At 40.5% G+C, this 20,785-nt stretch overlaps 2 protein-coding genes across 6 annotated transcripts in view; one reads left to right on the forward strand and one right to left on the reverse strand.

Annotated features, from left to right (window-relative positions):
• GPR155 (G protein-coupled receptor 155) overlaps nt 1-10,012 on the forward strand; it is a 48,946-nt gene extending 38,934 nt beyond the window's left edge. For 3 of the 5 annotated variants that reach the window (XM_019553669.1, XM_019553670.1, XM_019553671.1), the window contains 3 exons: nt 3,477-3,541; nt 4,716-4,853; nt 8,012-10,012. In XM_019553669.1, the coding sequence (XP_019409214.1) occupies nt 3,477-3,541; nt 4,716-4,853; nt 8,012-8,234 (426 nt within the window). In that variant the 3' untranslated portion in view covers nt 8,235-10,012. The other 2 variants (XM_019553672.1, XM_019553673.1) reach the window with 2 other exon arrangements.
• A 3,553-nt stretch (nt 10,013-13,565) lies between these two features.
• Nucleotides 13,566-20,785, reverse strand: part of SCRN3 (secernin 3) — a 10,527-nt gene continuing 3,307 nt past the window's right edge. The window contains exons 5-7 of the mRNA XM_019553676.1: nt 17,131-17,293; nt 16,618-16,798; nt 13,566-15,562 (exon numbers count right to left, since the gene is read on the reverse strand). Coding sequence (XP_019409221.1) covers nt 15,407-15,562; nt 16,618-16,798; nt 17,131-17,293 — 500 coding nt within the window. The 3' untranslated portion in view covers nt 13,566-15,406. The remainder of the gene's footprint in view (nt 15,563-16,617; nt 16,799-17,130; nt 17,294-20,785) is intronic.

The raw sequence follows: 20,785 nt of genomic DNA on the forward strand, positions 1-20,785 counted from the left end.
ATCAATGATGACTCCAAGATCCTTTTCTGCTTCTGTACTGATGAGAAGGGAGTTCCCCAGCCTGTTGGTATGGTGCCGGTTGTTCCCCCTCCACATGCATCACCTTGCACTTGTCGGTGTTGAATCCCATCCTATTCTCATCCACCCACCCCTGTAACCTGTCTAGGTCCAATTGCAGCCTGTTCCTCCCTTCTAGCGTGCCCACATCCCTCCACATCTTAGTGTCATCAGCAAATTTGAACAGGGTGCTTTTTACCCCCTTGTCCAAGTCGCTGATGAAGATGGTGAACAGCACAGGCCCGAGGACCGAGCCCTGCAGAACCCCACTGCCCACATCCCTCCAAATCGAAAGTGACCCATCCACCACCAAAGCCAAACCTGCCTGGCTTTTCCTGCTTAGAGACATGCCCTGGGGAACCTTGGGGCACCTTTCTGTAAGTGGAGAAAGGTGGGGTTCTTCACTTATGAAGACCTGTCCTGGTCTCTGTAAGTGGGGAAAGCCTCTGCTGTGTGAAGGCATGGGACCCACAGAATCCCTGGCACCCCATACCTCCATGCCAGGGCTTGCACTGACCTGTGCTTCACACAGAGGCATGGTTCAGCAAGGAGATGTGGGGAGGCATAGGACCTGTGTGAAGCATGGGTCACTGCAGGGCATGGGGCACTAAGAATTCCCCAGGTTCTGCATTGCCATGTGCCTTCTTGTTGGGACCCACATTACCCCCTACTTCTAGGGCTGGGTGAAACGGTTGTGTTTTGATTTTGGATTTGGACGTTTCAGAGGACAATGATTTTGTTTCGGTGTTTCGGATCACTTTCCTGTTTCATTTTGGCCAAATCTCCTCTGAATCAGTTTCAAATGGGCTGCAAGCTTCACACAGCCCTACCCAGCTGGGTGAGGCTTGGTGCCAGAGGCTGAAGGGCCTCAGTGGGGAGCAGGATGGAGCCATGGGTGGTTCACCTGGGGAAGAGCAGGCAAGGAGACCCCCGCATGAATCTCTGATTCCTGTCACGCCGGGTCGCGTGGCAGGGAAGCAGCGCAGAGCAGCGAGCAAGCCTGCTGGTCCCTGCCACACATCTTGGCTCCGCAGGGAGCAGAGATCCATGCTGGGGGACTCCTTGCTGCCACTGCCCGCCCTGTGCTGCCCCAGCGATGTGGAGTGGGTAGCAGTGGCAAGGAAAACCTAGCCTGGATCTCTGCTGCCTGCAGAGCCAGGTTGCACGGCAGGGATTCCCTAGTCCCTGGTGCGATTTCCCCCTCTCTCTGATCATTTGCCCAGCTCTTCCTGGAGGGGCGGGCCTCTGGATCTGAGTGTCAGGTTTCAGTCTGGCCCCTGGATCCGTGTGTCAGGTTTCAGCCACACCACAGTCTTCCCAGCACTCGGCACAGGCTGTGCCAAGCATCTGCTACTGGTTCCAGCCTGCAGCGGCAGGCTGCTGAAACCCTGCAGGCAGACCCCCTTGGGAAGAGCTGGGGGAAGTGATCGGAGAGCTGGGGAATGGAACCGGGAGCTAGATGACTACTTTGATATTGACCTTACCCTCCCTCTTCTTAATTTTTGTTTCCCTGCAAGCCCAGCTCCAAAATTCTCCGAAACATTTCCAAAACATTTTGGAGCCTTCTGACTAGTTTCGGAGCTGTTTCAGAGCTTTCCATTTCAATTCGGATTTGGTTTTTCGGGTGCTGAAATAGGCCAAAACACCTCTGAAATGAAACGACTGCTGAAATTTTGCACAGTCATACCTACTTCATGCAGAGACATGGGTCCTGGCATGGAGGCTTAGGGTGTTGGGGATTCCCCAGGTCACACACCAGCTCATGCCCTGGCACAGAGCACAGGGCGATGTAGGTCCTGGCAAGAAGGCGTGGAACAACAAGGAACGTGGGGTATTCATGGGCAAGGGGAACACATTGCTTGTTGTCCCATATTGGGCCACTGCCCAGTGCAGGACAATGGGTGACGTTTGTTTTGCCCAGTGCAGTGGAGTAGCTATGGCAGGATGAGTTCTGCCCTGGCTTGATCTGCTTCATTTGGAGAGGTCTGTTTTTATGCTCAGGGTCTGGATGCAGATATGGTTGGAGCCATTACATAATGATAATGTTTCAAAAGGGTGGCAGCTGTTGCCTTCTAATTGTAATGTGTCCAAGCCAGGAACATAGTAATGTAGCCAGTCACTTCAGCTTTAACACTCCTTCATCCAGGATTAGAGTTGGAGCAGTTTTGCTGTATTTGTAGTGTCCCAGCTTGTCCATATGCAACAAGTAGAATGTAACAGCTTTTGAAATGTCCCCCTTTTTGAAGTGCTCTAGCTGTACCTGTCCATGCCCTCAGATAAGTATCCACTGAGCCTCTTGAATCTATATAACTACATTGGCTGAAAAGACAGCCCAAAGTTATGGCAGCACAACTGTCTTGAGTTGACAAGCCCTCAGGTTTTTGTGGCTTTGAGGTCTCCATCTTACTTTTTCTAGTAGCTGTCATTTGGCTAAAATGGCAAGAACTGATTTAGGAGTATTTTCCTCCTGTGCTCACCAGATGCTGTGGTGAAAACATTGCTGGAATTATATGAAATGCTCTTGCAGCCAAAATGGAAGGTAATCCCACCTAGTGCTAGTGCTTCCTAGGAGCTGCAAAATGTCCTCAGCTCTCCATGATGTCGGTTAACATTTGACACTGATAACAGATGATGGCAGATGGCGCTTCCTGGAAGGAGCTAGTAGATTGCAGATCGGAACCATAATTTGCTCGCAGACGCTGGTTTAAATGTGTCAGATTTCATATTGTTGCCCTGCTTTGATAAGCTGTTTAAAATGTATAATCAAAATACCATTATATTAAATGTCTTCAATATTATTTTACTAACATATATACTGAAGAAGTTACATTTAAAAAAAAATCCTTTCCAGCCTGCATTGATCATTTTAATGTCATAAGTTAGTCGCTTCACTATCTGAGAAGAGATTCTGATGTTACTTGTGTTGGACTGATGTGGAGAAGCCTGATAAGAGGGTCATATCTGCATGTATATACACAGATAGATCTCTTAGTTATCTGCTGGTTAGTTAATGCTGGCAGTTTACATGACCTTTGGATGGAGGTCTGATCAAATGAGATGCATGTCAATTTTGCTAGAAACAGCTGGTAATTTTTTTTTTTTAAAACAAATCACTCATCCTTTTCTTCTATAGCATGATATTTTCTGCTCTGCAAGTTATTTATATAATGCCTTCTGTTTGCAAGTAAGTTGCTATCTGCGTATTTTTCCCATTATTTTAACTGGTCCTTGAATGCAGACTGTGGAAGGATTTTGCTATGTTTGTAGCATCATGCGAAATAGTTATCTTAATCAGTAAATTTACCAACTCTTTGAGAGGCTCTTGGACAGCTTGTTATATGTACCAGTCTGTCTCTTTTAGACTTTTGGTTCTAGGTTTATCATGCTGACATTTGCGTGTGTGTGTGGTTTTTTTTCAGGGCTTCATTTCATTTGGTATCTTTGGTTTAGATAAACATCTAATCATTCTGCCATTCAAAAGAAGGTAAATTGAATCTTTAAACATTTATCTAAGCAGAGTAAATGCAAAAGACAGTTATAAAATGTTACTGGTTTTCTAAAATGTCAACCTACATTTCAGCTTTTGCTCCACACTTCTCCTCCCTTTTTGTATTAGGCTAATTCAGTGCACAAAGGCTGCTTGCAGACATTTAAAAATAAGTAAATAAACCAGTGCTTTACTTTAAACTTAGTGTTCCTGTGCTGAGCCCTATGCCTGCGCAGAAGAAGTGGTGAATTACTTCAACCTGGCTTTGCAGTTTCTGGAAAGATTGAGTGCTTTAGTGTCTCTCTCACCTCCTCTGACCCTCACTGCCACACATTTGCATTTTCGCTGACCTGCATTCAGCATGAGATACTGGCTTCTGTCTCATCCAGGAAGAACACAAAACAACTTCAGACTGTCCCTCTGTCTAAAGAAGGGTGTTTGTACCCAAAAGCTTGCAAAGAAGAATTTTTCCAACTATTTTAGTTGGACTAATAAAAGATACCAGATTTACCCAAAGAATCTCGTCTGCCTTGTGCTTTAGGGGGGCTTTTTGACGGTTTTATCTAAAAGCTGATTGACTCAGCTTTAGCTAAAAATGCCAGAAAGCCCTGCTGAAATGCCCTATCTCCACAGATGCTTCAGAGCCAGGTTGATATAACATGCTGATGCTGCTGGTAAAATGCATTTTTTTTAACATGTGCACCCATAGTGAGCTACAGTTTTCTGGTCCTGCTCTAATGTCACTGCCACTGGCTACTGGTGAATTGCAGTCTCAAGACACCAGTGCAATCCCTGGCTGGAACCGACAACCACCTGATTGTCAACCCCAGCCCTGACCTGCTACACATTCAGTTTAAGGCACCATACATAAATTGGCCATAAAAATATTCGTTGTTATATGTAGAACATTTTAGGGTTGTTTTTCCATGTTATAATGACTTAAATTGGGTGCACATGTAGTCTCTTTGCCATTTATGCCATGCTTGATGTGTTAGTCACAGCATAAATGTAACGTGTAGAGGGGGGCCACAGAGAGATAACAATTTTATGCACAGTACTGATGACAGAAATAACTTAGAGAAAGTCTGTCTGAGTTCTACATTTTTTAATGTTTTCTTTCTAAAGTGCCAGTTATTTTTTTGATGTTTGTTTTTTCTTAATTACTTTTTAGATTTGAATTCCTCTGGGGTGGTAGAACAGCAGCAGAACATACAGATTCCTCTGTTCCTGAGGAAATCAGAATGACATGCCAACAATTTGTTCGCTATCATAGAGATCACTGTGTCAGGAGCATTGTCAAAGACAGGAGGTGAGTCTAGTGCTGTGGAGAAGTTCGTGTAAACTGCATTAGAATGTTCAGAGACCATCGTATAGCAGTAATAATGCAGCATGTCCCTGAAAGGAGACATCAGTTTGAAGACTGAGAATGTAATTTTAGGCAAGTGTTTTCATACCTGAATTTTACATAAGTAGCCATATTGTTACGTTCAGGTGGAATGACCTGAAAATTGGACCCAACAAATACTACACCGAAGAGCCTTGTTCTGCCAGACTTCAAAGAATGTTGAGTTTAGAAGCAATATTGTGTGTGTTAAATATAGATCTTTTCTAGTTCTGTCCTGCTTTTGGTTTTGTTTTCTAAAAGGTTGTTTTATTACTAGATATGTCTTCTTCAGTTGGGAACTTCTAAGGCTATAGATGTTCTGGAAGAGTGGGGATGCAGGATATGGTGGCAAAAGGGATTTTTCTGCCAGTCCAGTTAAACTGCCTTCCAAAAAATACAAGCTAAGCTAACTGAACTGATATCAAGGTTTTTATTCATTTAACTACACTGGTCAGGGGATGTCATATTTCCTCATTTCTAGCCAGTGTGCCTGTGCTTGCAGAACTTTGCAGCACAGACCACACCTCACAGTATTTGCAGGGGAAAAATTTTTTAGCCTGATCCCAAAAAGCCTATGCTCCTGAGTGTGTACTTTTTCAGGTGTTAAGGCAGTGGTTTTCAACCTTGTTATACTCCAAGCACCCCTTGGAAAATGCAACTGGTTTGAATTTGGTAGCACCCCTGGTTCAGGACCACTATTGTATTGCTTCCACCTACCTCAGTGGTCCTCAACCAGGGTTCTTCTGCAACACTCCATCCTGTATCAGGGTTTTTTGATGAACCTAAAGCAGGCAGGATGTAACTAATGACTTTCATGTCTTAGGCAACACTCCCCTGTGCCCCTTGGGAGAAAAGGAGGGTGGTCTTACCTGCCCTGGATGTCCCCACACCTGGCTTCTGCAGCCACATGGTGCACAGGGCTGCTCCAGTCCAACTTGGCTCCTGTGGCTGGGTGCTGCACAGGGCTGCTGCATCCCAACCTGGCTCCTCTGGCTAGGCAGCACAAGGGTCTGCAGCTGGAGCATGTGCTCTTGTTATAGTCCCTTCCTGGCCCAATCCCACATGCTCCTCTGAGGAACAGAGGGGTAGAGGACAGTCCCACCTGCCTGACACGCCTCTGTTTCCAGGAGTGTAGGATCTCAGACCAGGAAGGGCTGCAGGTAGAGTGCATGCGCCAGCTGTAGCCGTGTCACGATCTGCCTTTGCAGGAGTCACACAGGGCAGTTCAAAATGGCTGAGGTGGCACCAGTGCCACCACAGCTCTGTTGAGAGCCTCTGCACTGGAGCAGTTGTTCTCTTGCACAGAACTCGGAGCACAGCAGGTCAGACATTTTTGACACTATGATTTCCTCTGTGAAATCCCTGAATTTACCTTGTGACTCATGTAGGTGTTTACACACCTAATAATGCTAATATTGTGCAGCACCCTTAAAAGGAATCTCACCCTGGTGAGGAGTTTTTCTTTGCCAGTTACAAGTTCGCACATTCGTGTTGCTTAGTCTTTGACATCTCTCAGAGCTTTCAGAAATACATTATGATGCCCCAAATTGAGGATTATGATTTCCAGTGCTGGGGCGGGAGAGAGTTAGGATGGAATTGGAGGAAAAGCAGCAAGAAAAAAAATCTGTATAATAGATAGATAGTTCTGTATAATATCCATTGTGTTGTCACAAATAAAGAGTGGTTCTAATTAAGATGCTTCTGATTTTCCTGTGATGTATAAGCAACTTGTAAGGAAGGTGAAGGAAAGCAGTCTATGGAGCCTATTTCATCTACACAGAGGCAAAATATGGCTCACCAGAAAATAGTTTTATAAAGTAGATGAAGTATGCTTTATACCTACCTGTTAAGATAAAATGTTTATCCTTCTCATTATTGAAAATTGTTGTGTCTTTAGTTTTTGTCTGTCGTCTGCCAACTAATTGGATTTGACAATAGTTCAGTTTAAGAACATTTTCTCTCCAGACAAAAGTGCAGCTGGATAGACAGTTTAAATGATGGAACAGACTACTACGGAACAGAGAGAAATGTAATATACATTTTTGGGTTTTAATTTCTATTTTTGGAATCAATTTTTTTTTTAATTTTATATTTGGATATTACACAATGTTTCCAATCTTTTTGTCATTTGTGAGAAAATAATGTGCATCCTTTTATTGCACCTCTGAATATCCACTCATTTAATTTTTCACTCATTTCTCTTTGATTTAAAGATACTTTTTCTGTGATACTATGTTTGTAATATATTTCTTCTTTTGTTGCTCCATTACTAGGTGCTAACAACCTTACCTTGTTTTCACTATTTGTTTCTAATTAAAATATAAAAATGTTCCTTGACTGTTGCCGTCTCATATAGCTGTTAATCATCTTTGTTTGCTCAAACTTCAGAAACCCTGCACTTGGGTTCCATAGAACAGATTTTAGATAACCAGAAACATTCATTGCTAAAGGTAAATTTCTGAATAATACTTTTAAAAGTACTGGCTAGAAGTCAGTAGCATTGCCTCATTAGCGTGGTGGAAATGAACCCAGTCTTATCCTAAATGTTATATTATTCTTAGTAGTTCCCCTCTGGCAAATACTTAGCTGAATAAGCCAGTTAAGTTACTTACTTACACTATATAAAAAGTCCATCCATGACCACACACAGGTAAAGAAAAGTTTTATAGATGGGCATTAAATTGCAGCCAAATAGCTATTGCTACTGGCACACCATATGTTATTAAATCAGGTATTTTGTTACAGAAGTGGTCATGCTAATGAATACATATGAAGTAAGTATCCAATAAATATTATTAGTGTGTTTGTGTGGTTTCTTAAAATTGATCTTTAAGTTAAGCTTATTCTCACAGGCATAACAGCTTTGCATGCATTTTGCTTTTTTACTGAGGTGTTTTATAGGATAAGGTACTGAAAACTGGCATACCCGTAGTATACAAAACTTGCAGGTTCCCTTCTAACATACTTTTAACTATCATGCTGTCTTTCCTTGTTTCCCCCTATTTTTCCTTGCTTTCCCCCACTATGCAGTGGTGATACCAGATTTACAGAACATATGGGTGAATCCTTCCTTTGACATACAGGTGTGGTGCAAAGATATCAACTGGTATCTTCTTTGGCTGTGACCTGGTGAACTGGCTTATCCAAGTTGGCCTTGCCTCTGACCGTGGTGAAGCTGTGACGTATGGAGACAGACTGGTGAAAGGAGGAGTTGTCCAGCATATTACCAATGAATTTGAATTTCGGGATGAGTACTTGTACTACCGCTTTGTTCGTAAGAGATCTGCTGTGAATGAGAGGTACTAACCTGGGCAAGTACTCAAAAGAGAATCAAGAGCAAGCAAGTTCATCTCCCCTGCTCTCACTACTGACACCTGATGCATTCTGTTTCTTCTGATTCCTGCAGAATTCTGTTTCTTACTTGTAATGCATAAGAAATGCTGGTTCTGCCTGTCTCTCACTCTCAAAAAACTGTAGCTAATGACCTGCTTTGAATGCTCACTCACGCCAACATCTATTTTTAAATAATGTAACTTAAACCACTAGAAGATACTTGGCATCAGCTATTTTTCCAGTTTGAACAAAACAAACAGGAGTTAAAAGATTCCTCCCCTCATTATATCCACGAACAATATCAGTGAAACAACTGATAGTTGCCAGTGCCATATAGAAAATGTATGCATTCTAGTGGGATTATATTCTGTATTTTACCATGTTTTATGCATTTACTCGGGTGAGATCCTGACCCTGAGTTCAGACGGTATGAGTTTCTCCATTGATTTAATGGAGCCAGTCTTTCCTTCTACTGCCCTTCCACCATCTTCCTGTTCTTGTCACTTTGTACACTTGCATAAAAATGAGGAACTTTTGCTCAACTGTTTATTTATTAGCCTAGGTATTTTATTCCTCCCATAAACATGAAATCCTCTGCTTTTAATGACATAATTGGTGTGAATATGATTTATGTCAAAGGTTTAGGAGCAAGAAATTAGCAGCTGAACAAATAACAACAAAGATCCTGGTTTTATACAAATTAATCAAGTCTTAAAGAGACAAAAAATGTCTTGCAGAAACAAAAAAAGATGGAACTAATTCTAAACAATTTGTTATCCGGGGTGTTTTTTTTCCATTTGATGCATGTAACTCTGTAAAAGGAGAATGATTACCAGATTATTCATTCCTTCTGAGTATCAAGTCTTTTCATCTTCAAAATTTGGAGGTAGTAAGCTACTGTGGGGAGTTGAAGCTGTGGGTATCTATGCAAATCAGGTCCAGAACTTTTAACGCTCTGACTTTTAAATTTGTCTAAAGAAACCTTATGGAATTTCTGAACATGATTTTAGAATTTCTAAGGATTTGAAAAAATAATGTTCACTTTTTTGTCAAACATTTCTTTCATGGATATAAGGTAATCAAATTCTACTAAGACTCAGGTATCTCCCTAAAAATTTCAAAGCGCTCTCCGTTGTTTGTATCCTTTCGATATACAAAATAGAGTTTGAGAATCCATATTATCTGAAATATTTTGAAATGGCTAATAGAATCAATGTACGGAATAACTAGTGCCCTTTTAAAACTGCCAGACCAATACTAAATTATTTCTACCAGATTTTTAATCAACACTGTAACTGGGGGGACCCACAAAATAGCCTTTTACTCGAGTAGAGTAGCCAAGTATGAAAATCTCCCTTTAAATCTTTTTTTTTTTTAAGGAATTTTTTCTTTGACATGAGAAACCAAATCCTTTTGCTGACAAACATGTAGTCTTTCTTGCACATTAATCTGCAGCGTGCATAGATGCAGACAGCGTACTATTGTGTGCGGTACAAATTGGGATATTTTACCTTTTTTCATAACCAAACAACCTGACGTTTATAGTAACGTGGCTTAGTATACGCCACAGATAAAATGGATACTTTACTCTTGTGACATTGCAACAGCTGAAAACAGATGTGTTAAACTATTTTGGAAGAAATTTTGAATCTATATGCATATATACACTTACAGTATATATATATATGGAAGCAGTGGTTATCACTGGCTTCTAAATGTTGCAAATTCTCAATAAATCTATAGTTGTTTTATCTGGTGTTTCTGAATATTTTGTTGTAAAATGCGATGGGGTACTTCTGTAAGGTAAACACTGCAAGAACTATTTCTGTCCTTTTTGAGGGTCCTCTTATATTAGTGATTTGGCAATCCCATTTGTTTTCTCAACGGATTTTATCAGTGTGTCTTCTTAACTGGCTGGAGGACCTACTGTGAATTGATCTCTTTCAAGTGAAGAATAACTGACTTATACCAGCTATGAAATACTTTGGGACTTAGCTGGGACTAAGCTCCTTTTCATTGGTTTTCTGCATTTGTTAAATTATCCACTTGATGACTAATGGCTAGTTTCTTGAAAGTGTGTTGTCAGCCAAGTAGTCATCTTTTCTCTGATTTTCCTTATTTAAAATGGTCCTGCTTATTCCCTTTCTTATGATGCATCCAGTCTGCCCCAGGTTTACATGCAAAATAATCAGTCTCTGAGGGAAAAAATTCCCAAACTGTCTCTCTAAGGAAAAAGCTCCTTATCACATTGTTCTCTTTAATTGAAGTGGAAATCATCATCTTATTACTGAGTTACAATATTGTGACCATTGATACTATACCATCATCCAATTATATAGTCTGCAATAGTTAATTAATTTAATGAAACCGTAAATTAAATTCAAGATATTTATTTTATTTTTGAGCACACTCGGCACCACTAGAAAATGAACAGATTTTAGACAGTGCTCAAAAGCTGGTAAGCCCCCATGACAGGAAGGCAGGTACTTGCTTCCCAGTGGTGTGGAAGCATTTAAAGTAGCGTGAGTGCCCGCTTCCCAAACATCTGAATGAATGGGGACTTTTGTTGTTAAAGACCTGAAAGGATGTATTAGGCTCTTCTCTGTTTCAGGTCAACTAGCTTGGAATGACGGGATTAATTTATAAACTGGAACCTATATGTCCAAAATACACTTCCACCAATTCAATTGCTCTGTCCTGTGAAGCACTGAGGTTTAACCTTTTTTTCCTGTAACTTATTGAAGAAACCATGGAAGAAACATTTAATTCATACATGCTTTCACAACAGTAGAACACATTAGGTCATAAGTTCCAGTGACCTATTTAAATAGTCTCTCTCAACTGCCTGGTGCTCCTAACCCAAATGTGTGTTAAGGTTGCCTCCTAGAGGTCACTTAAACTTTCTTACCAATTTCTTTTAGTTCTTTATTTTTTTCCTAAAATAATTCTTCCCAAGAAGAGCTCATCCAAAATAAATCCCATATGACAGTAAAAGGAAGTGACATCCATCACTTCACCCACCTACAGACTGAAGCAGGCCAATTACAATGGTATATCACTTAGACCCAGAAAGAGAAAACAATGTGGCAGCTACAGGGGAATAGTCTAAGCGTAATTGCCTGTGTTGGAATCTGGGCTGACCTCCCTGCTTATTACCATGAGATTATGACTAAGTGGTAAGCAGTCCACTTTGTGGGCCTGTTTCACTACGGTGTTACTTCTGTTTTATGCTTGTATAACTTCATTGATTTTACAAGAGTTGCATAAAACTGGAATATAGCAGCAGCAAAGCAAGTACCATAACAGATACCATAACTTTACAATGCTGCCTAACACTGTCCAGGGGCAGAACCTAATTCACCACAATAACCAATATAGCTGTTTGTAGCATCTGTTTTAGGACTATTTTAGGTGGTGTAACGAAGTCAAAATTCAAGATGGAATGACTGCTAAATGATTTGCTGTCAAGTAAGACCTACATTAGGAACTGTGAAGGAACATGGCAAATAACACTTTATTGAATCATTCTTTTTCCATTTCATAAACATTTCTGTATTATTGAACTCCCAAGAGATCTTGTTCTTTATTAGAAGAATATGATGGCAACAGAGATGCAGAAGGATGCAGTTAACTGAAAAAAAAAGTTTTTATGGAAAATGTTTTATGTAATGTTGGCAACACCTAGAGTTACTATAACTAAGCAACAGGAATTTTCAGATTACTTTGTATGTTCAGCAGCCAGTTTCATCCCAAGACGGGGGGACGAATCAGGGCGACCGCCCTGGGCCCAGCACTTTTGTCAAGCACTGCCGGTGGCAGAAGCAGGGGGCTAACAGGGCTTAGCTCCCCCAGAGGGCAGTGCCTGTTGTGCACGGGCTGCTGCAGAGGGGGGGCAACAGGTATACTCAGCTACCCTGCACTTACAGCCAGCACTGCAGCTGGCCCAGCTGCATACAGGCAGGTAAGTTTCTTTTAATCTTCTTTATCAGCCTGGGGGAGTAGACAGGTTGAGACCCCCACAATGCAGGGGGGAGTGGGACGGGGGAGGGTGAATCATTCACCCTGCCCCCTTCCTGCTGCACAATGGGTATTATTCCATGACACAACCCAGCTGAGGCCCCATTCACTGTGACTGGGGCCCCAGCCAGGCCGGGTCATGGGACAGTCAGAGCCTGCTGGATCCTTCGGGGATGCAGGGAGGCAACTTCCGCCACTGCGCGCATTGTGGGGAGCCAAGGGGGAAGTGGGGGGAGTTCCACCCTGCTCTCAGCTCCTCTCCACCACAACCCTGGACAAGCCACTGGGCTCTGATTGTCCACAACTGGGCTGAGTCATGGGACAGTTGGAGCCCAGTGGCGCCACTTCCCAGCGGCAGGATCCACGTCGCAGCACCCACCACTTTCAAAGCAATGGCAGCATGGAGGCAAGGAATCCTCCGGCCCAGTGGTGCAGTCAAGGCTGGCCCTGCTCCAGCCCCCCACCCCCCGCAGGGGCAGTGCACACCTGGGGCCAGGAGCCAGCCAGGGTCAGGGCTGGGACTGCTGCGGCCAGGGCCGGGAGGCAGCCAGAGCCAGCCAGCACGGCACCAGCCGTGGCACTGGGCAATTTCACTCCCCTCTGTGCTCTTTCCCCTTCCCCACAAACTTTTCCAGGGGTGAGGGTGTGTGAGCATGTGCACATTCAGCCCCACCAATGTTTTTTTTTTCCCTTCTTCCACCTATGCCGCTCTCCATTCCCACCCTGCCCCAAGCCCCGCACAGGCTAATATGCCCCCAACCCTGCACACCCCTAGGGACAGCTCTCTTAGCAGCACTTTGCTTAGTTTCCTAATTTCACCTTTTCTATGTTAATCCATCACACCCTAGGGAGATACAAGATACAGGAGTTCACAAACAGGAAAACTGGAATTAAATATATAAATCAGTGGTTTTCAGTGACAGATGCAGCATCTAAAATAACAATGTGAAACTGACCCAGTTTCATGTTCACTGTCTCTGATTTTTTTCCCCCCCATTTATCTGTGTACAATACCTTGTAAGTAACCTTAAAATACAAAGGTACTGGAAGGAAATGGTCATATCAAAAGTAGCTGAGGTCTATATAAGCTTTTTCATATAACAGAACACTGATAATTTTTCATGCAAGAAGTGGAGAACTTGGAAAGTCATTGGATATATAAAGACACAGAGGAGGATAGGAGAGGTAAGAAGATGCATACAAGTATGCCATTCTGCTAATACGACCAGTGTGTGATTTAAATATAAAGAAATATGTAGAACAGGTGGCCTTATTTCTAGGGCACTGTATACATTCTAAATCTGCTGTAACCATTATGGAAAGAGAAGCATCCGCATTAACTGTTCTAAGGCTTTATGGAACTTTTACCATGGCCATAATCTTGGTTATAATTTTAGAGCTTCTATCGAATACAATAAAAGTATGCTAACTGTCACTTCCAAATCCATGAAAGGGTTCACTTGCCTGAGAATGGCTCAAAAGACTCCCTTCATAGGAGATGGTTTTCATATTAGCTGTAGGGTGCTATGGTTTCTGTTTGAAGTTTTCATAGTTTTGCTAGCGGGTACTATCCCTGTATCAGAGACTAGATTTTTTTTTTTTTTTTTACACTATTTCACATTTTCACGAAACACAAAATAATCAGATGTCAATATGTCTCAATACAATGTTAACCTGTATGAAGCTTCCCAGCCCAAATATCACTTGGCTTCTATCTGTCTATCCAATTAACTATAAGGTTTTTCCCTAGGGAAAAATTTGAGTTTGTTTAAACAAAAAGTTTTTAAAAATCTTCAAACCATTTTTGTATAGAAGGAACCTCTTCCACATTCTGTGATACTTATTTACAGTCTATATCATCTCATAAATTATTTTTATATACTCTGTTCTTCAGATTCTTGTTTACCACAGATATTTACATCATGTCATAAATTTATCATTACCTTACAAAAGGATCAAAGAAAGAGTGGGGAAGGAGCAAGGCATGATTAGACTGGTAACTTTGGCAAGATACTTTAGATTTAATCCATAATTTATTAGAGTTTAAGTGGAAAAGTTTAGAAAGTTAATTTTTAAACTGCCATGGTATTACTGTACACGTACTCTATACCTTTACATACCTGGCACTAGTTTTCATTGTACTTGTGTGTTTAAACGTGTAAAAATTCATTACTCTTTACAAAACAATCCAGAGTTGTATTCTAAAGTGCATTAGCAGAATTAATTGAAGCACACAACTCTGAAAACAGTACATGAAATCGAAGATAATTTATTTTTCAGTGTGAGGGTTAGCAAATCAAAACATAGGGGAAATGCCAACTTTAATGTTTTACTGTAACTGGCAGGATATTTTGTACCCCTAGAATACTAGCTACTTACTAAGTATATAATCTATCAAATTTCAAGACACCTTATTGTAGAGATGAGTTAAAACAACTTACCTAAGGGATACTCTTTGCATTTTTTGTTAAAAGATGCATTTGTTATTTATAATTGTGAAACTGGTAACATGACTGTTACCCATATGTCCTGTTAGAGGAGGATTTATCTTTAGTCCATTCAGATGTATACTAGCTATATAAACTTAATGACAGCTAAAATATTTTGGTGTAGAGTGGTAATTGCACACTTGAAAGTTTAATTAGGTTGAATGATTTGCTTGTTTTATGCAGAATCTCAAAAGGAAACTGATACATATTGGTAATGTGTATTATAAGGAGTCCTCAGACTTAGCTGTTTTAATAGAGATGCAATGAAATCCTGTTCCTAAGATCCACGTGAGTATTGAGTCGTCTTATGAAATCTGCATGCGCAGAAAACGTTGTCCAAATCAGTACTATATACAGAATGAAGATCTCCATCTTAATACTTCTAGTAGTAAAGTTAGTTGTCTCTATTCAGTGCTCCCTCAGCTGCCAGCCTACAATCATGTGTCATGTACATGGCAAACCTATTCCCTACTTTTGAAAGACTTTTTAGTCTGTTCCTTCAAAGCTAAAGCTCCTTTACAATATGTGCAAAATATATAATTCTTAATGGGAACTGGCTTTTGAAAAGTAAGATTTAATCCATAGAGCCTACAAAGGCTGATTGCTGAAGCTGAATTTTGCTGCATTTGAGTTGTACCCTTAAGCATATGCACTGATTTCTTCTTCTACACACTCTGAAAAAAGGTGCACGGCTTGGTCAACATCAAGGTATTTGTTCTGCAGGATCAATTCCATCTCACTTATTTTCTCTTTCTCCAGCTTCCTTATCCGTTCCAGAATCTCTTTTCCTTTCTCCTACAAAAACAAAAATCTGTATTACAAATACAACAGGCAGAGAAAGGAAAGGAAAGAAAAGGAATGCACTGTTTGACCATTTTAATCTTTCTGCATAGATTAACACGTTGTCTGTAGCAACAGTGCACTGGGGTAAAAGGCAACGCTATCTAGTTTGTCCAGATTACTTGGTGTTCTCATTCAGATGCTATGTTCTCATTCAGGTCCTTAGGTCTCTACTTACTTCATTTCCCTACAAAAATGACAATGTTTTTGGCTGATGGAACACCTTTTTTGAGTCAGTAGATTCTCAGTAGCTCTTTCTTTTGATGGTATTCAATCTTGGATACCAGGGCCATTTTAGGAATTAACTCTATTTTCTGTTCCTCACAAACCTGGTATTTCTGCTCATGCTTCCTTGCACAAGTTATGTCTATGCTGGATACCTAGGAACTGTAATTCTCTATGGTGTTGGCATACAAAAAAGTGGCATATCATAAACATGGTTCCTTAACCTACTCAAAGCTACTGATACCCAAGATCTGTCTACTACAGCTTTCACCTTTGCTACCATGAGCGTATTTGTGTTGATGCAAATTACAGCTCATTATTGCTACTGAAAATAGTTACTTGGATACTAGTGCTATAAGTATGCTTTAAAATCCCCATTTGTGCCCAGAGCTATATACAACTCAGTTGCTTCACAGATCTTGAGGGAATGATTAGTGTTGCTTGGTTACTATGAACTACAACTGGAAAGTAACTAACAGTGGAAAAAGAAAAGGAGGTGACTGACATTAGGAAAAAAAGGAAAAGACCAGAACCAAGAGTCAGAAAACTGGGAAGCAGTGTGGACATTTGACAGGCTGGGCCTAAGCCTGTCAAATAGAGAAACAGTTAACATACCAATTGGGCCTCAACATTTCTGAAGTGCATACTAAAGATTGGACTCTACTTCACTGAATTTATATTCTTTGCTGCCCAACATCAAACTGGAACCTTAAATAGTCACATCTGTAAAACATGTATGATGCTTGCAATTCAACCTGTGTTGAATTATAATTTAATCAACATACCTTGCACGCTTCCATTACTTTAGCTGCATGTTCATGTTTTTTATAGAGTTCATGTCTTCGATCTGGCTGAGTCAGAAAACGTGGTTTCTTTTTAACCGGGTCATTCTCACCAAATGTTGGTGAGTTGGTTTTTAGTAACTGAGTAATATTTGGCACAAAAATAAAAGGCTTAAATACAGACCTAGAGGGAAAAAATAGAACATCCTTCACTGAAACAGTTTTAGTACAATTGCCAAATAAAAGTCAATGAGTCACTATTTCTTCTGTTTCTCCCTTTAGCTTCCTCTGGAGAAAGACTTCAGAAAACTCATCTTATTTCTGAGTTAATTGGCACAGGTACATGAAGTCTCTTAACAGGTAAATTAATGTTATACATGTACACAGAGGAGCTGTAAGATCCTAATTAAGACTTACGCATCCTGCTCTCACTACATGTTTGGAGTTAAAAGATTTAAACAAAAATTGCCATTTTAGACCCTACTGAAGTTTTTATTACCCAAGTTAATGCATCACCTGTCAGGCTCTGGGGTTCCTGTAAAGAAATGAATACAAGGTAGACTTGAGTCCTGAGGTAAAATGGAGACCATACTTCCAGTAGTCATAAATCCTCCTTCCATATTAATGCCACTCTCTTTATCTCGAAGAATCTCCATCATTGTTTCAGCAGTTATATTGCCTATTTAAGATACAAAACAGGTTAGTTATGTACAGTGCCACTGACTTAAAGAGCATCTACTCTAGAACCTTTCTTGTTTATTCATTTTTCACAGGGAACGTCCATTTTGCCTTTTTGACAAAACAGCAAAACAAATGTGAAATGACAGTTATCATAGTAGCTTCTTACCCTGGTACTTAGTCTGAAAGATGTTCTCTTTAGCTATGTCATGAAAGCAATCAATTACCTACCCCATATAAATATATCAAAATAAGCAACATGTTGAAAATACCGAATGAGAATACTATTTTATTTTCAAAATATACCTCCTCTGAAAGGAAAATGACAATGAGCTACTGTATTGGACTCAAAGTGTTTTGCAAATCCCAAACACATTTGTTAAGTGTAAGACTAGCAAACAGTTGTTCACATAGTAACTTTCCAGATGAAAATTAATAGCTTTGGATTAAAAGCTAAACTTTAAGTGCTGCGTGGGAGTTAAGCAGACAAAACACAATATTGGCTATTGGGGTTTATATACAGATAATGCCACTAGACTACATTGAAAATGCAAAAATAATGACAACTGTGTGTGGATTTCCTGTGCATCATGTTGAAAAAAATGCAATTCTAAGAGACTAGAGTGTTTCTTATCATTTGACTTCCCAGGTAATTTAGATTTCAAGATGACAGCTGAAATGATGCATTAGAGAAAAACAAGTTTTATGCCTTGAATGAAATGGAACCACACTAGCGTATCCATTTGTGAGGAGGGCAACATAATTCCTTGTCAAGCAGCCCACAGTGAATAAAGTATACCATTCAGGTAGTTTGGGGTTCTTGTGGAAATTTTTCTGAGACGGGGCAAAAGAGACCCCTCCTTTGGGACTGTCTGTATCTGTAAAACTTCTCATAGTACAATTTTTAAAGTAGTGTTTAACGTTCAAATACTGGTGATATTGTATCAGTTTGTATAGGAGTTCCTAGTGAAGTATGCCCGATATTTTTAGAGATGGCAGTTACAGGCATTGCCTTTTTTCTGGTATAACACATGATGGGTCACACAACAACACAATCACATAAAGAAAGAAATCCAAATAATCTATTAATTGGTTTTTCCACTTTAATACTGGCACGGCCAACCTTAAAATTCCTAACTTTACTATGGTCACTTCAAATAATTTATCTTTGAATTAGGATTTGCATTTTAATTTGTCTTGATGTTTTTAATTATAATGCTAAAAATAGTTGCACAGACTTCTGCACGGCTAGAAAACTGACCTACTTGGCTAATTTTCCCTGTAAATGATGCAAGTTGAAATCCATACTTGACTTCCTATATAGCATATGAATATTTAACCGTGTCCACGCTCTTGAGAATAGTGGGCATAACTATCTGGGGGAAGCCTGAAAAAGGCAAAACCAGCTATATGAAAGGAATGACAAACGAGGTAGTCTTCTTATTTAGTCAATCACCAACTGGTCCAGCAGAGAATTAGTACATTTCTCTTTTGTAAACTTTTTTAAACTACTTATCTAAACTTCTAAATATATATATTTGATACTCCTAAGTTCACAAAATAGAATACTCAGTGGCTGCTTTTCAGATGTAAAATATCATAAGTATATCCCCACAGGCTGAAGATCAGTGGTCAGGAAAGATTTGTTTTTAAATCCCCTGGGAGAAAAAGCTTAGACAAGTAAAGTATGAAGCTAGTGGATTTTATCTTAAACTAAATAGAGTTTGCTAGTCTGAACTGAATAGCTTTTAAGGCATGCATTTAAAAACATCTACATGAAATTAAACTACATCAGCCTGATAACTTGAACACCTAGCGTGATTTAAAAATGGCTGAGGTAAATGCTTGAAATTGGAGATTTAGAATGAAAGTGTTGATAGAACCTTAACACTACTATAATACAGGTAAATACAGGTATTATGAAGTTATGTTCAGTATTCAGAACCTGCAGTTCCCAGAATGAATGCAGGATTTACATGATCACTGGAGTAGGATAGCTACAGGCAATTCACTCACAAGCATTAAATGAATACTGAAGCCGAGCCAGCAGAGCTCAGCAAAATAAATAAAAAACACACCAGAGAGCAATTTTATTTAGATTCAAATTAATTATTTCAAATGAACAAGCAAATAGAGATACAACTTTGTACTGTTTGAAGCATAAATAAGAGCTGCCATGAAGCAGCAGCTGGAAGAGATGGTGGCAGTTTCTCTCTGCAGAAATACATAAGTTCATAATTATGAATTTTTGCTGAAAGTACTGTGATTCTTTATTCTGTTTTCAGAGTGTGTTTTTTATTAGGTGGTATAAGTTTAACGGTTACATTTTTAAACTGGTTTTTAATGTTGGTATCATCAGATACAGTCTAAAAATGAATTATATTAAGTAGAATACTGTATTTTCTAACATAATACATGCACCTTTTTTCCCCAAAATCAGCCGCCCCAAATTGGAGTGCATGTTTTGACCAAAACTAAGCTAAAATGTTGTTTAGTCAGGCTCTGCTTTATTACGTTTTATTTTATTATTTATTAATTCTCTTTTGCTATAAGCCATCTTGAGCCTTCAATGGAAAGGATGGCATATAAATTTCATAAATAAATACTCAAGGAAGCTGTTTTCTTCACTGGAAAAGGAGCACTCCTAGAGAGACTGTGCATGCCATGTGGGTGCCAGGATGGCTGCTGCTTGTGTCTGCTCAGCAAAGCGAAGGGTAGTAGTTTTGTGTTAACCCTCTCACAGCTGTAGCTATTGGCTGAGCACTGTTTCTGTCTTGTGTTCAAAGCAGCAAGTGAGCTGCTGTTTGTACCTTGATGAAGCTTACAAATGTGGAAACATTTCATTTACAGGAACTTATATAAAGAAATACTTACAGTAAAGAAGTAATTTGCTACCGTCCTTTGCAAAGGCCCGAGGCCTAATCTTGTGACACAGCAAGCCCTCCTGGAAACATAGCATCCAAGTATAGAATCACAGGAGACAGTCTGGCATACCAGGGAGTTCCTGATGCCACACTTTGTGGACACTCTGGCCACGTCCACATGAGCATGGACATTTGTTTCCTCAGGACAAGAAACAGTGGCACACTTTGTGCCTCTGCTACTTGTCCCTCGGGAATGCCTGTCCCATGTGCCCTTTGGCACATGGCAGGTTACCCTGGGTGGGGTAGGGCAGGCTGGGGCTAGCAACTATGCTGGCCCTAACAACCTTACCCAGGGTCCTGGGGAATTCCTGGGGCTGCAGCCATGGCAATCCTGCCTCTTGGAGACTCCAGCAGCTGGAGTGTGGCTCTGGCTGGCCCAGCTCCGGTTTTGGGTGGCGAGTGCTGACACTGCGTGTACTGCCCGGCTTTTTTCACACCATTTGTTTGACCCCAGGATCTTCCAGAGTCAACCCTATAGTTTCACAGTTTCATAGTTTCTAGGGTCGGAAGGGACCTGAGCAGATCATCTAGTCCGACCCCCTGCCATGGCAGGAAAGAATACTGGGGTC

This window comes from Crocodylus porosus, unplaced genomic scaffold, assembly GCF_001723895.1.
Source record: "Crocodylus porosus isolate Cpor-Errol unplaced genomic scaffold, CroPor_comp1, whole genome shotgun sequence".
NCBI classification, from domain to species: Eukaryota; Metazoa; Chordata; order Crocodylia; family Crocodylidae; genus Crocodylus; species Crocodylus porosus.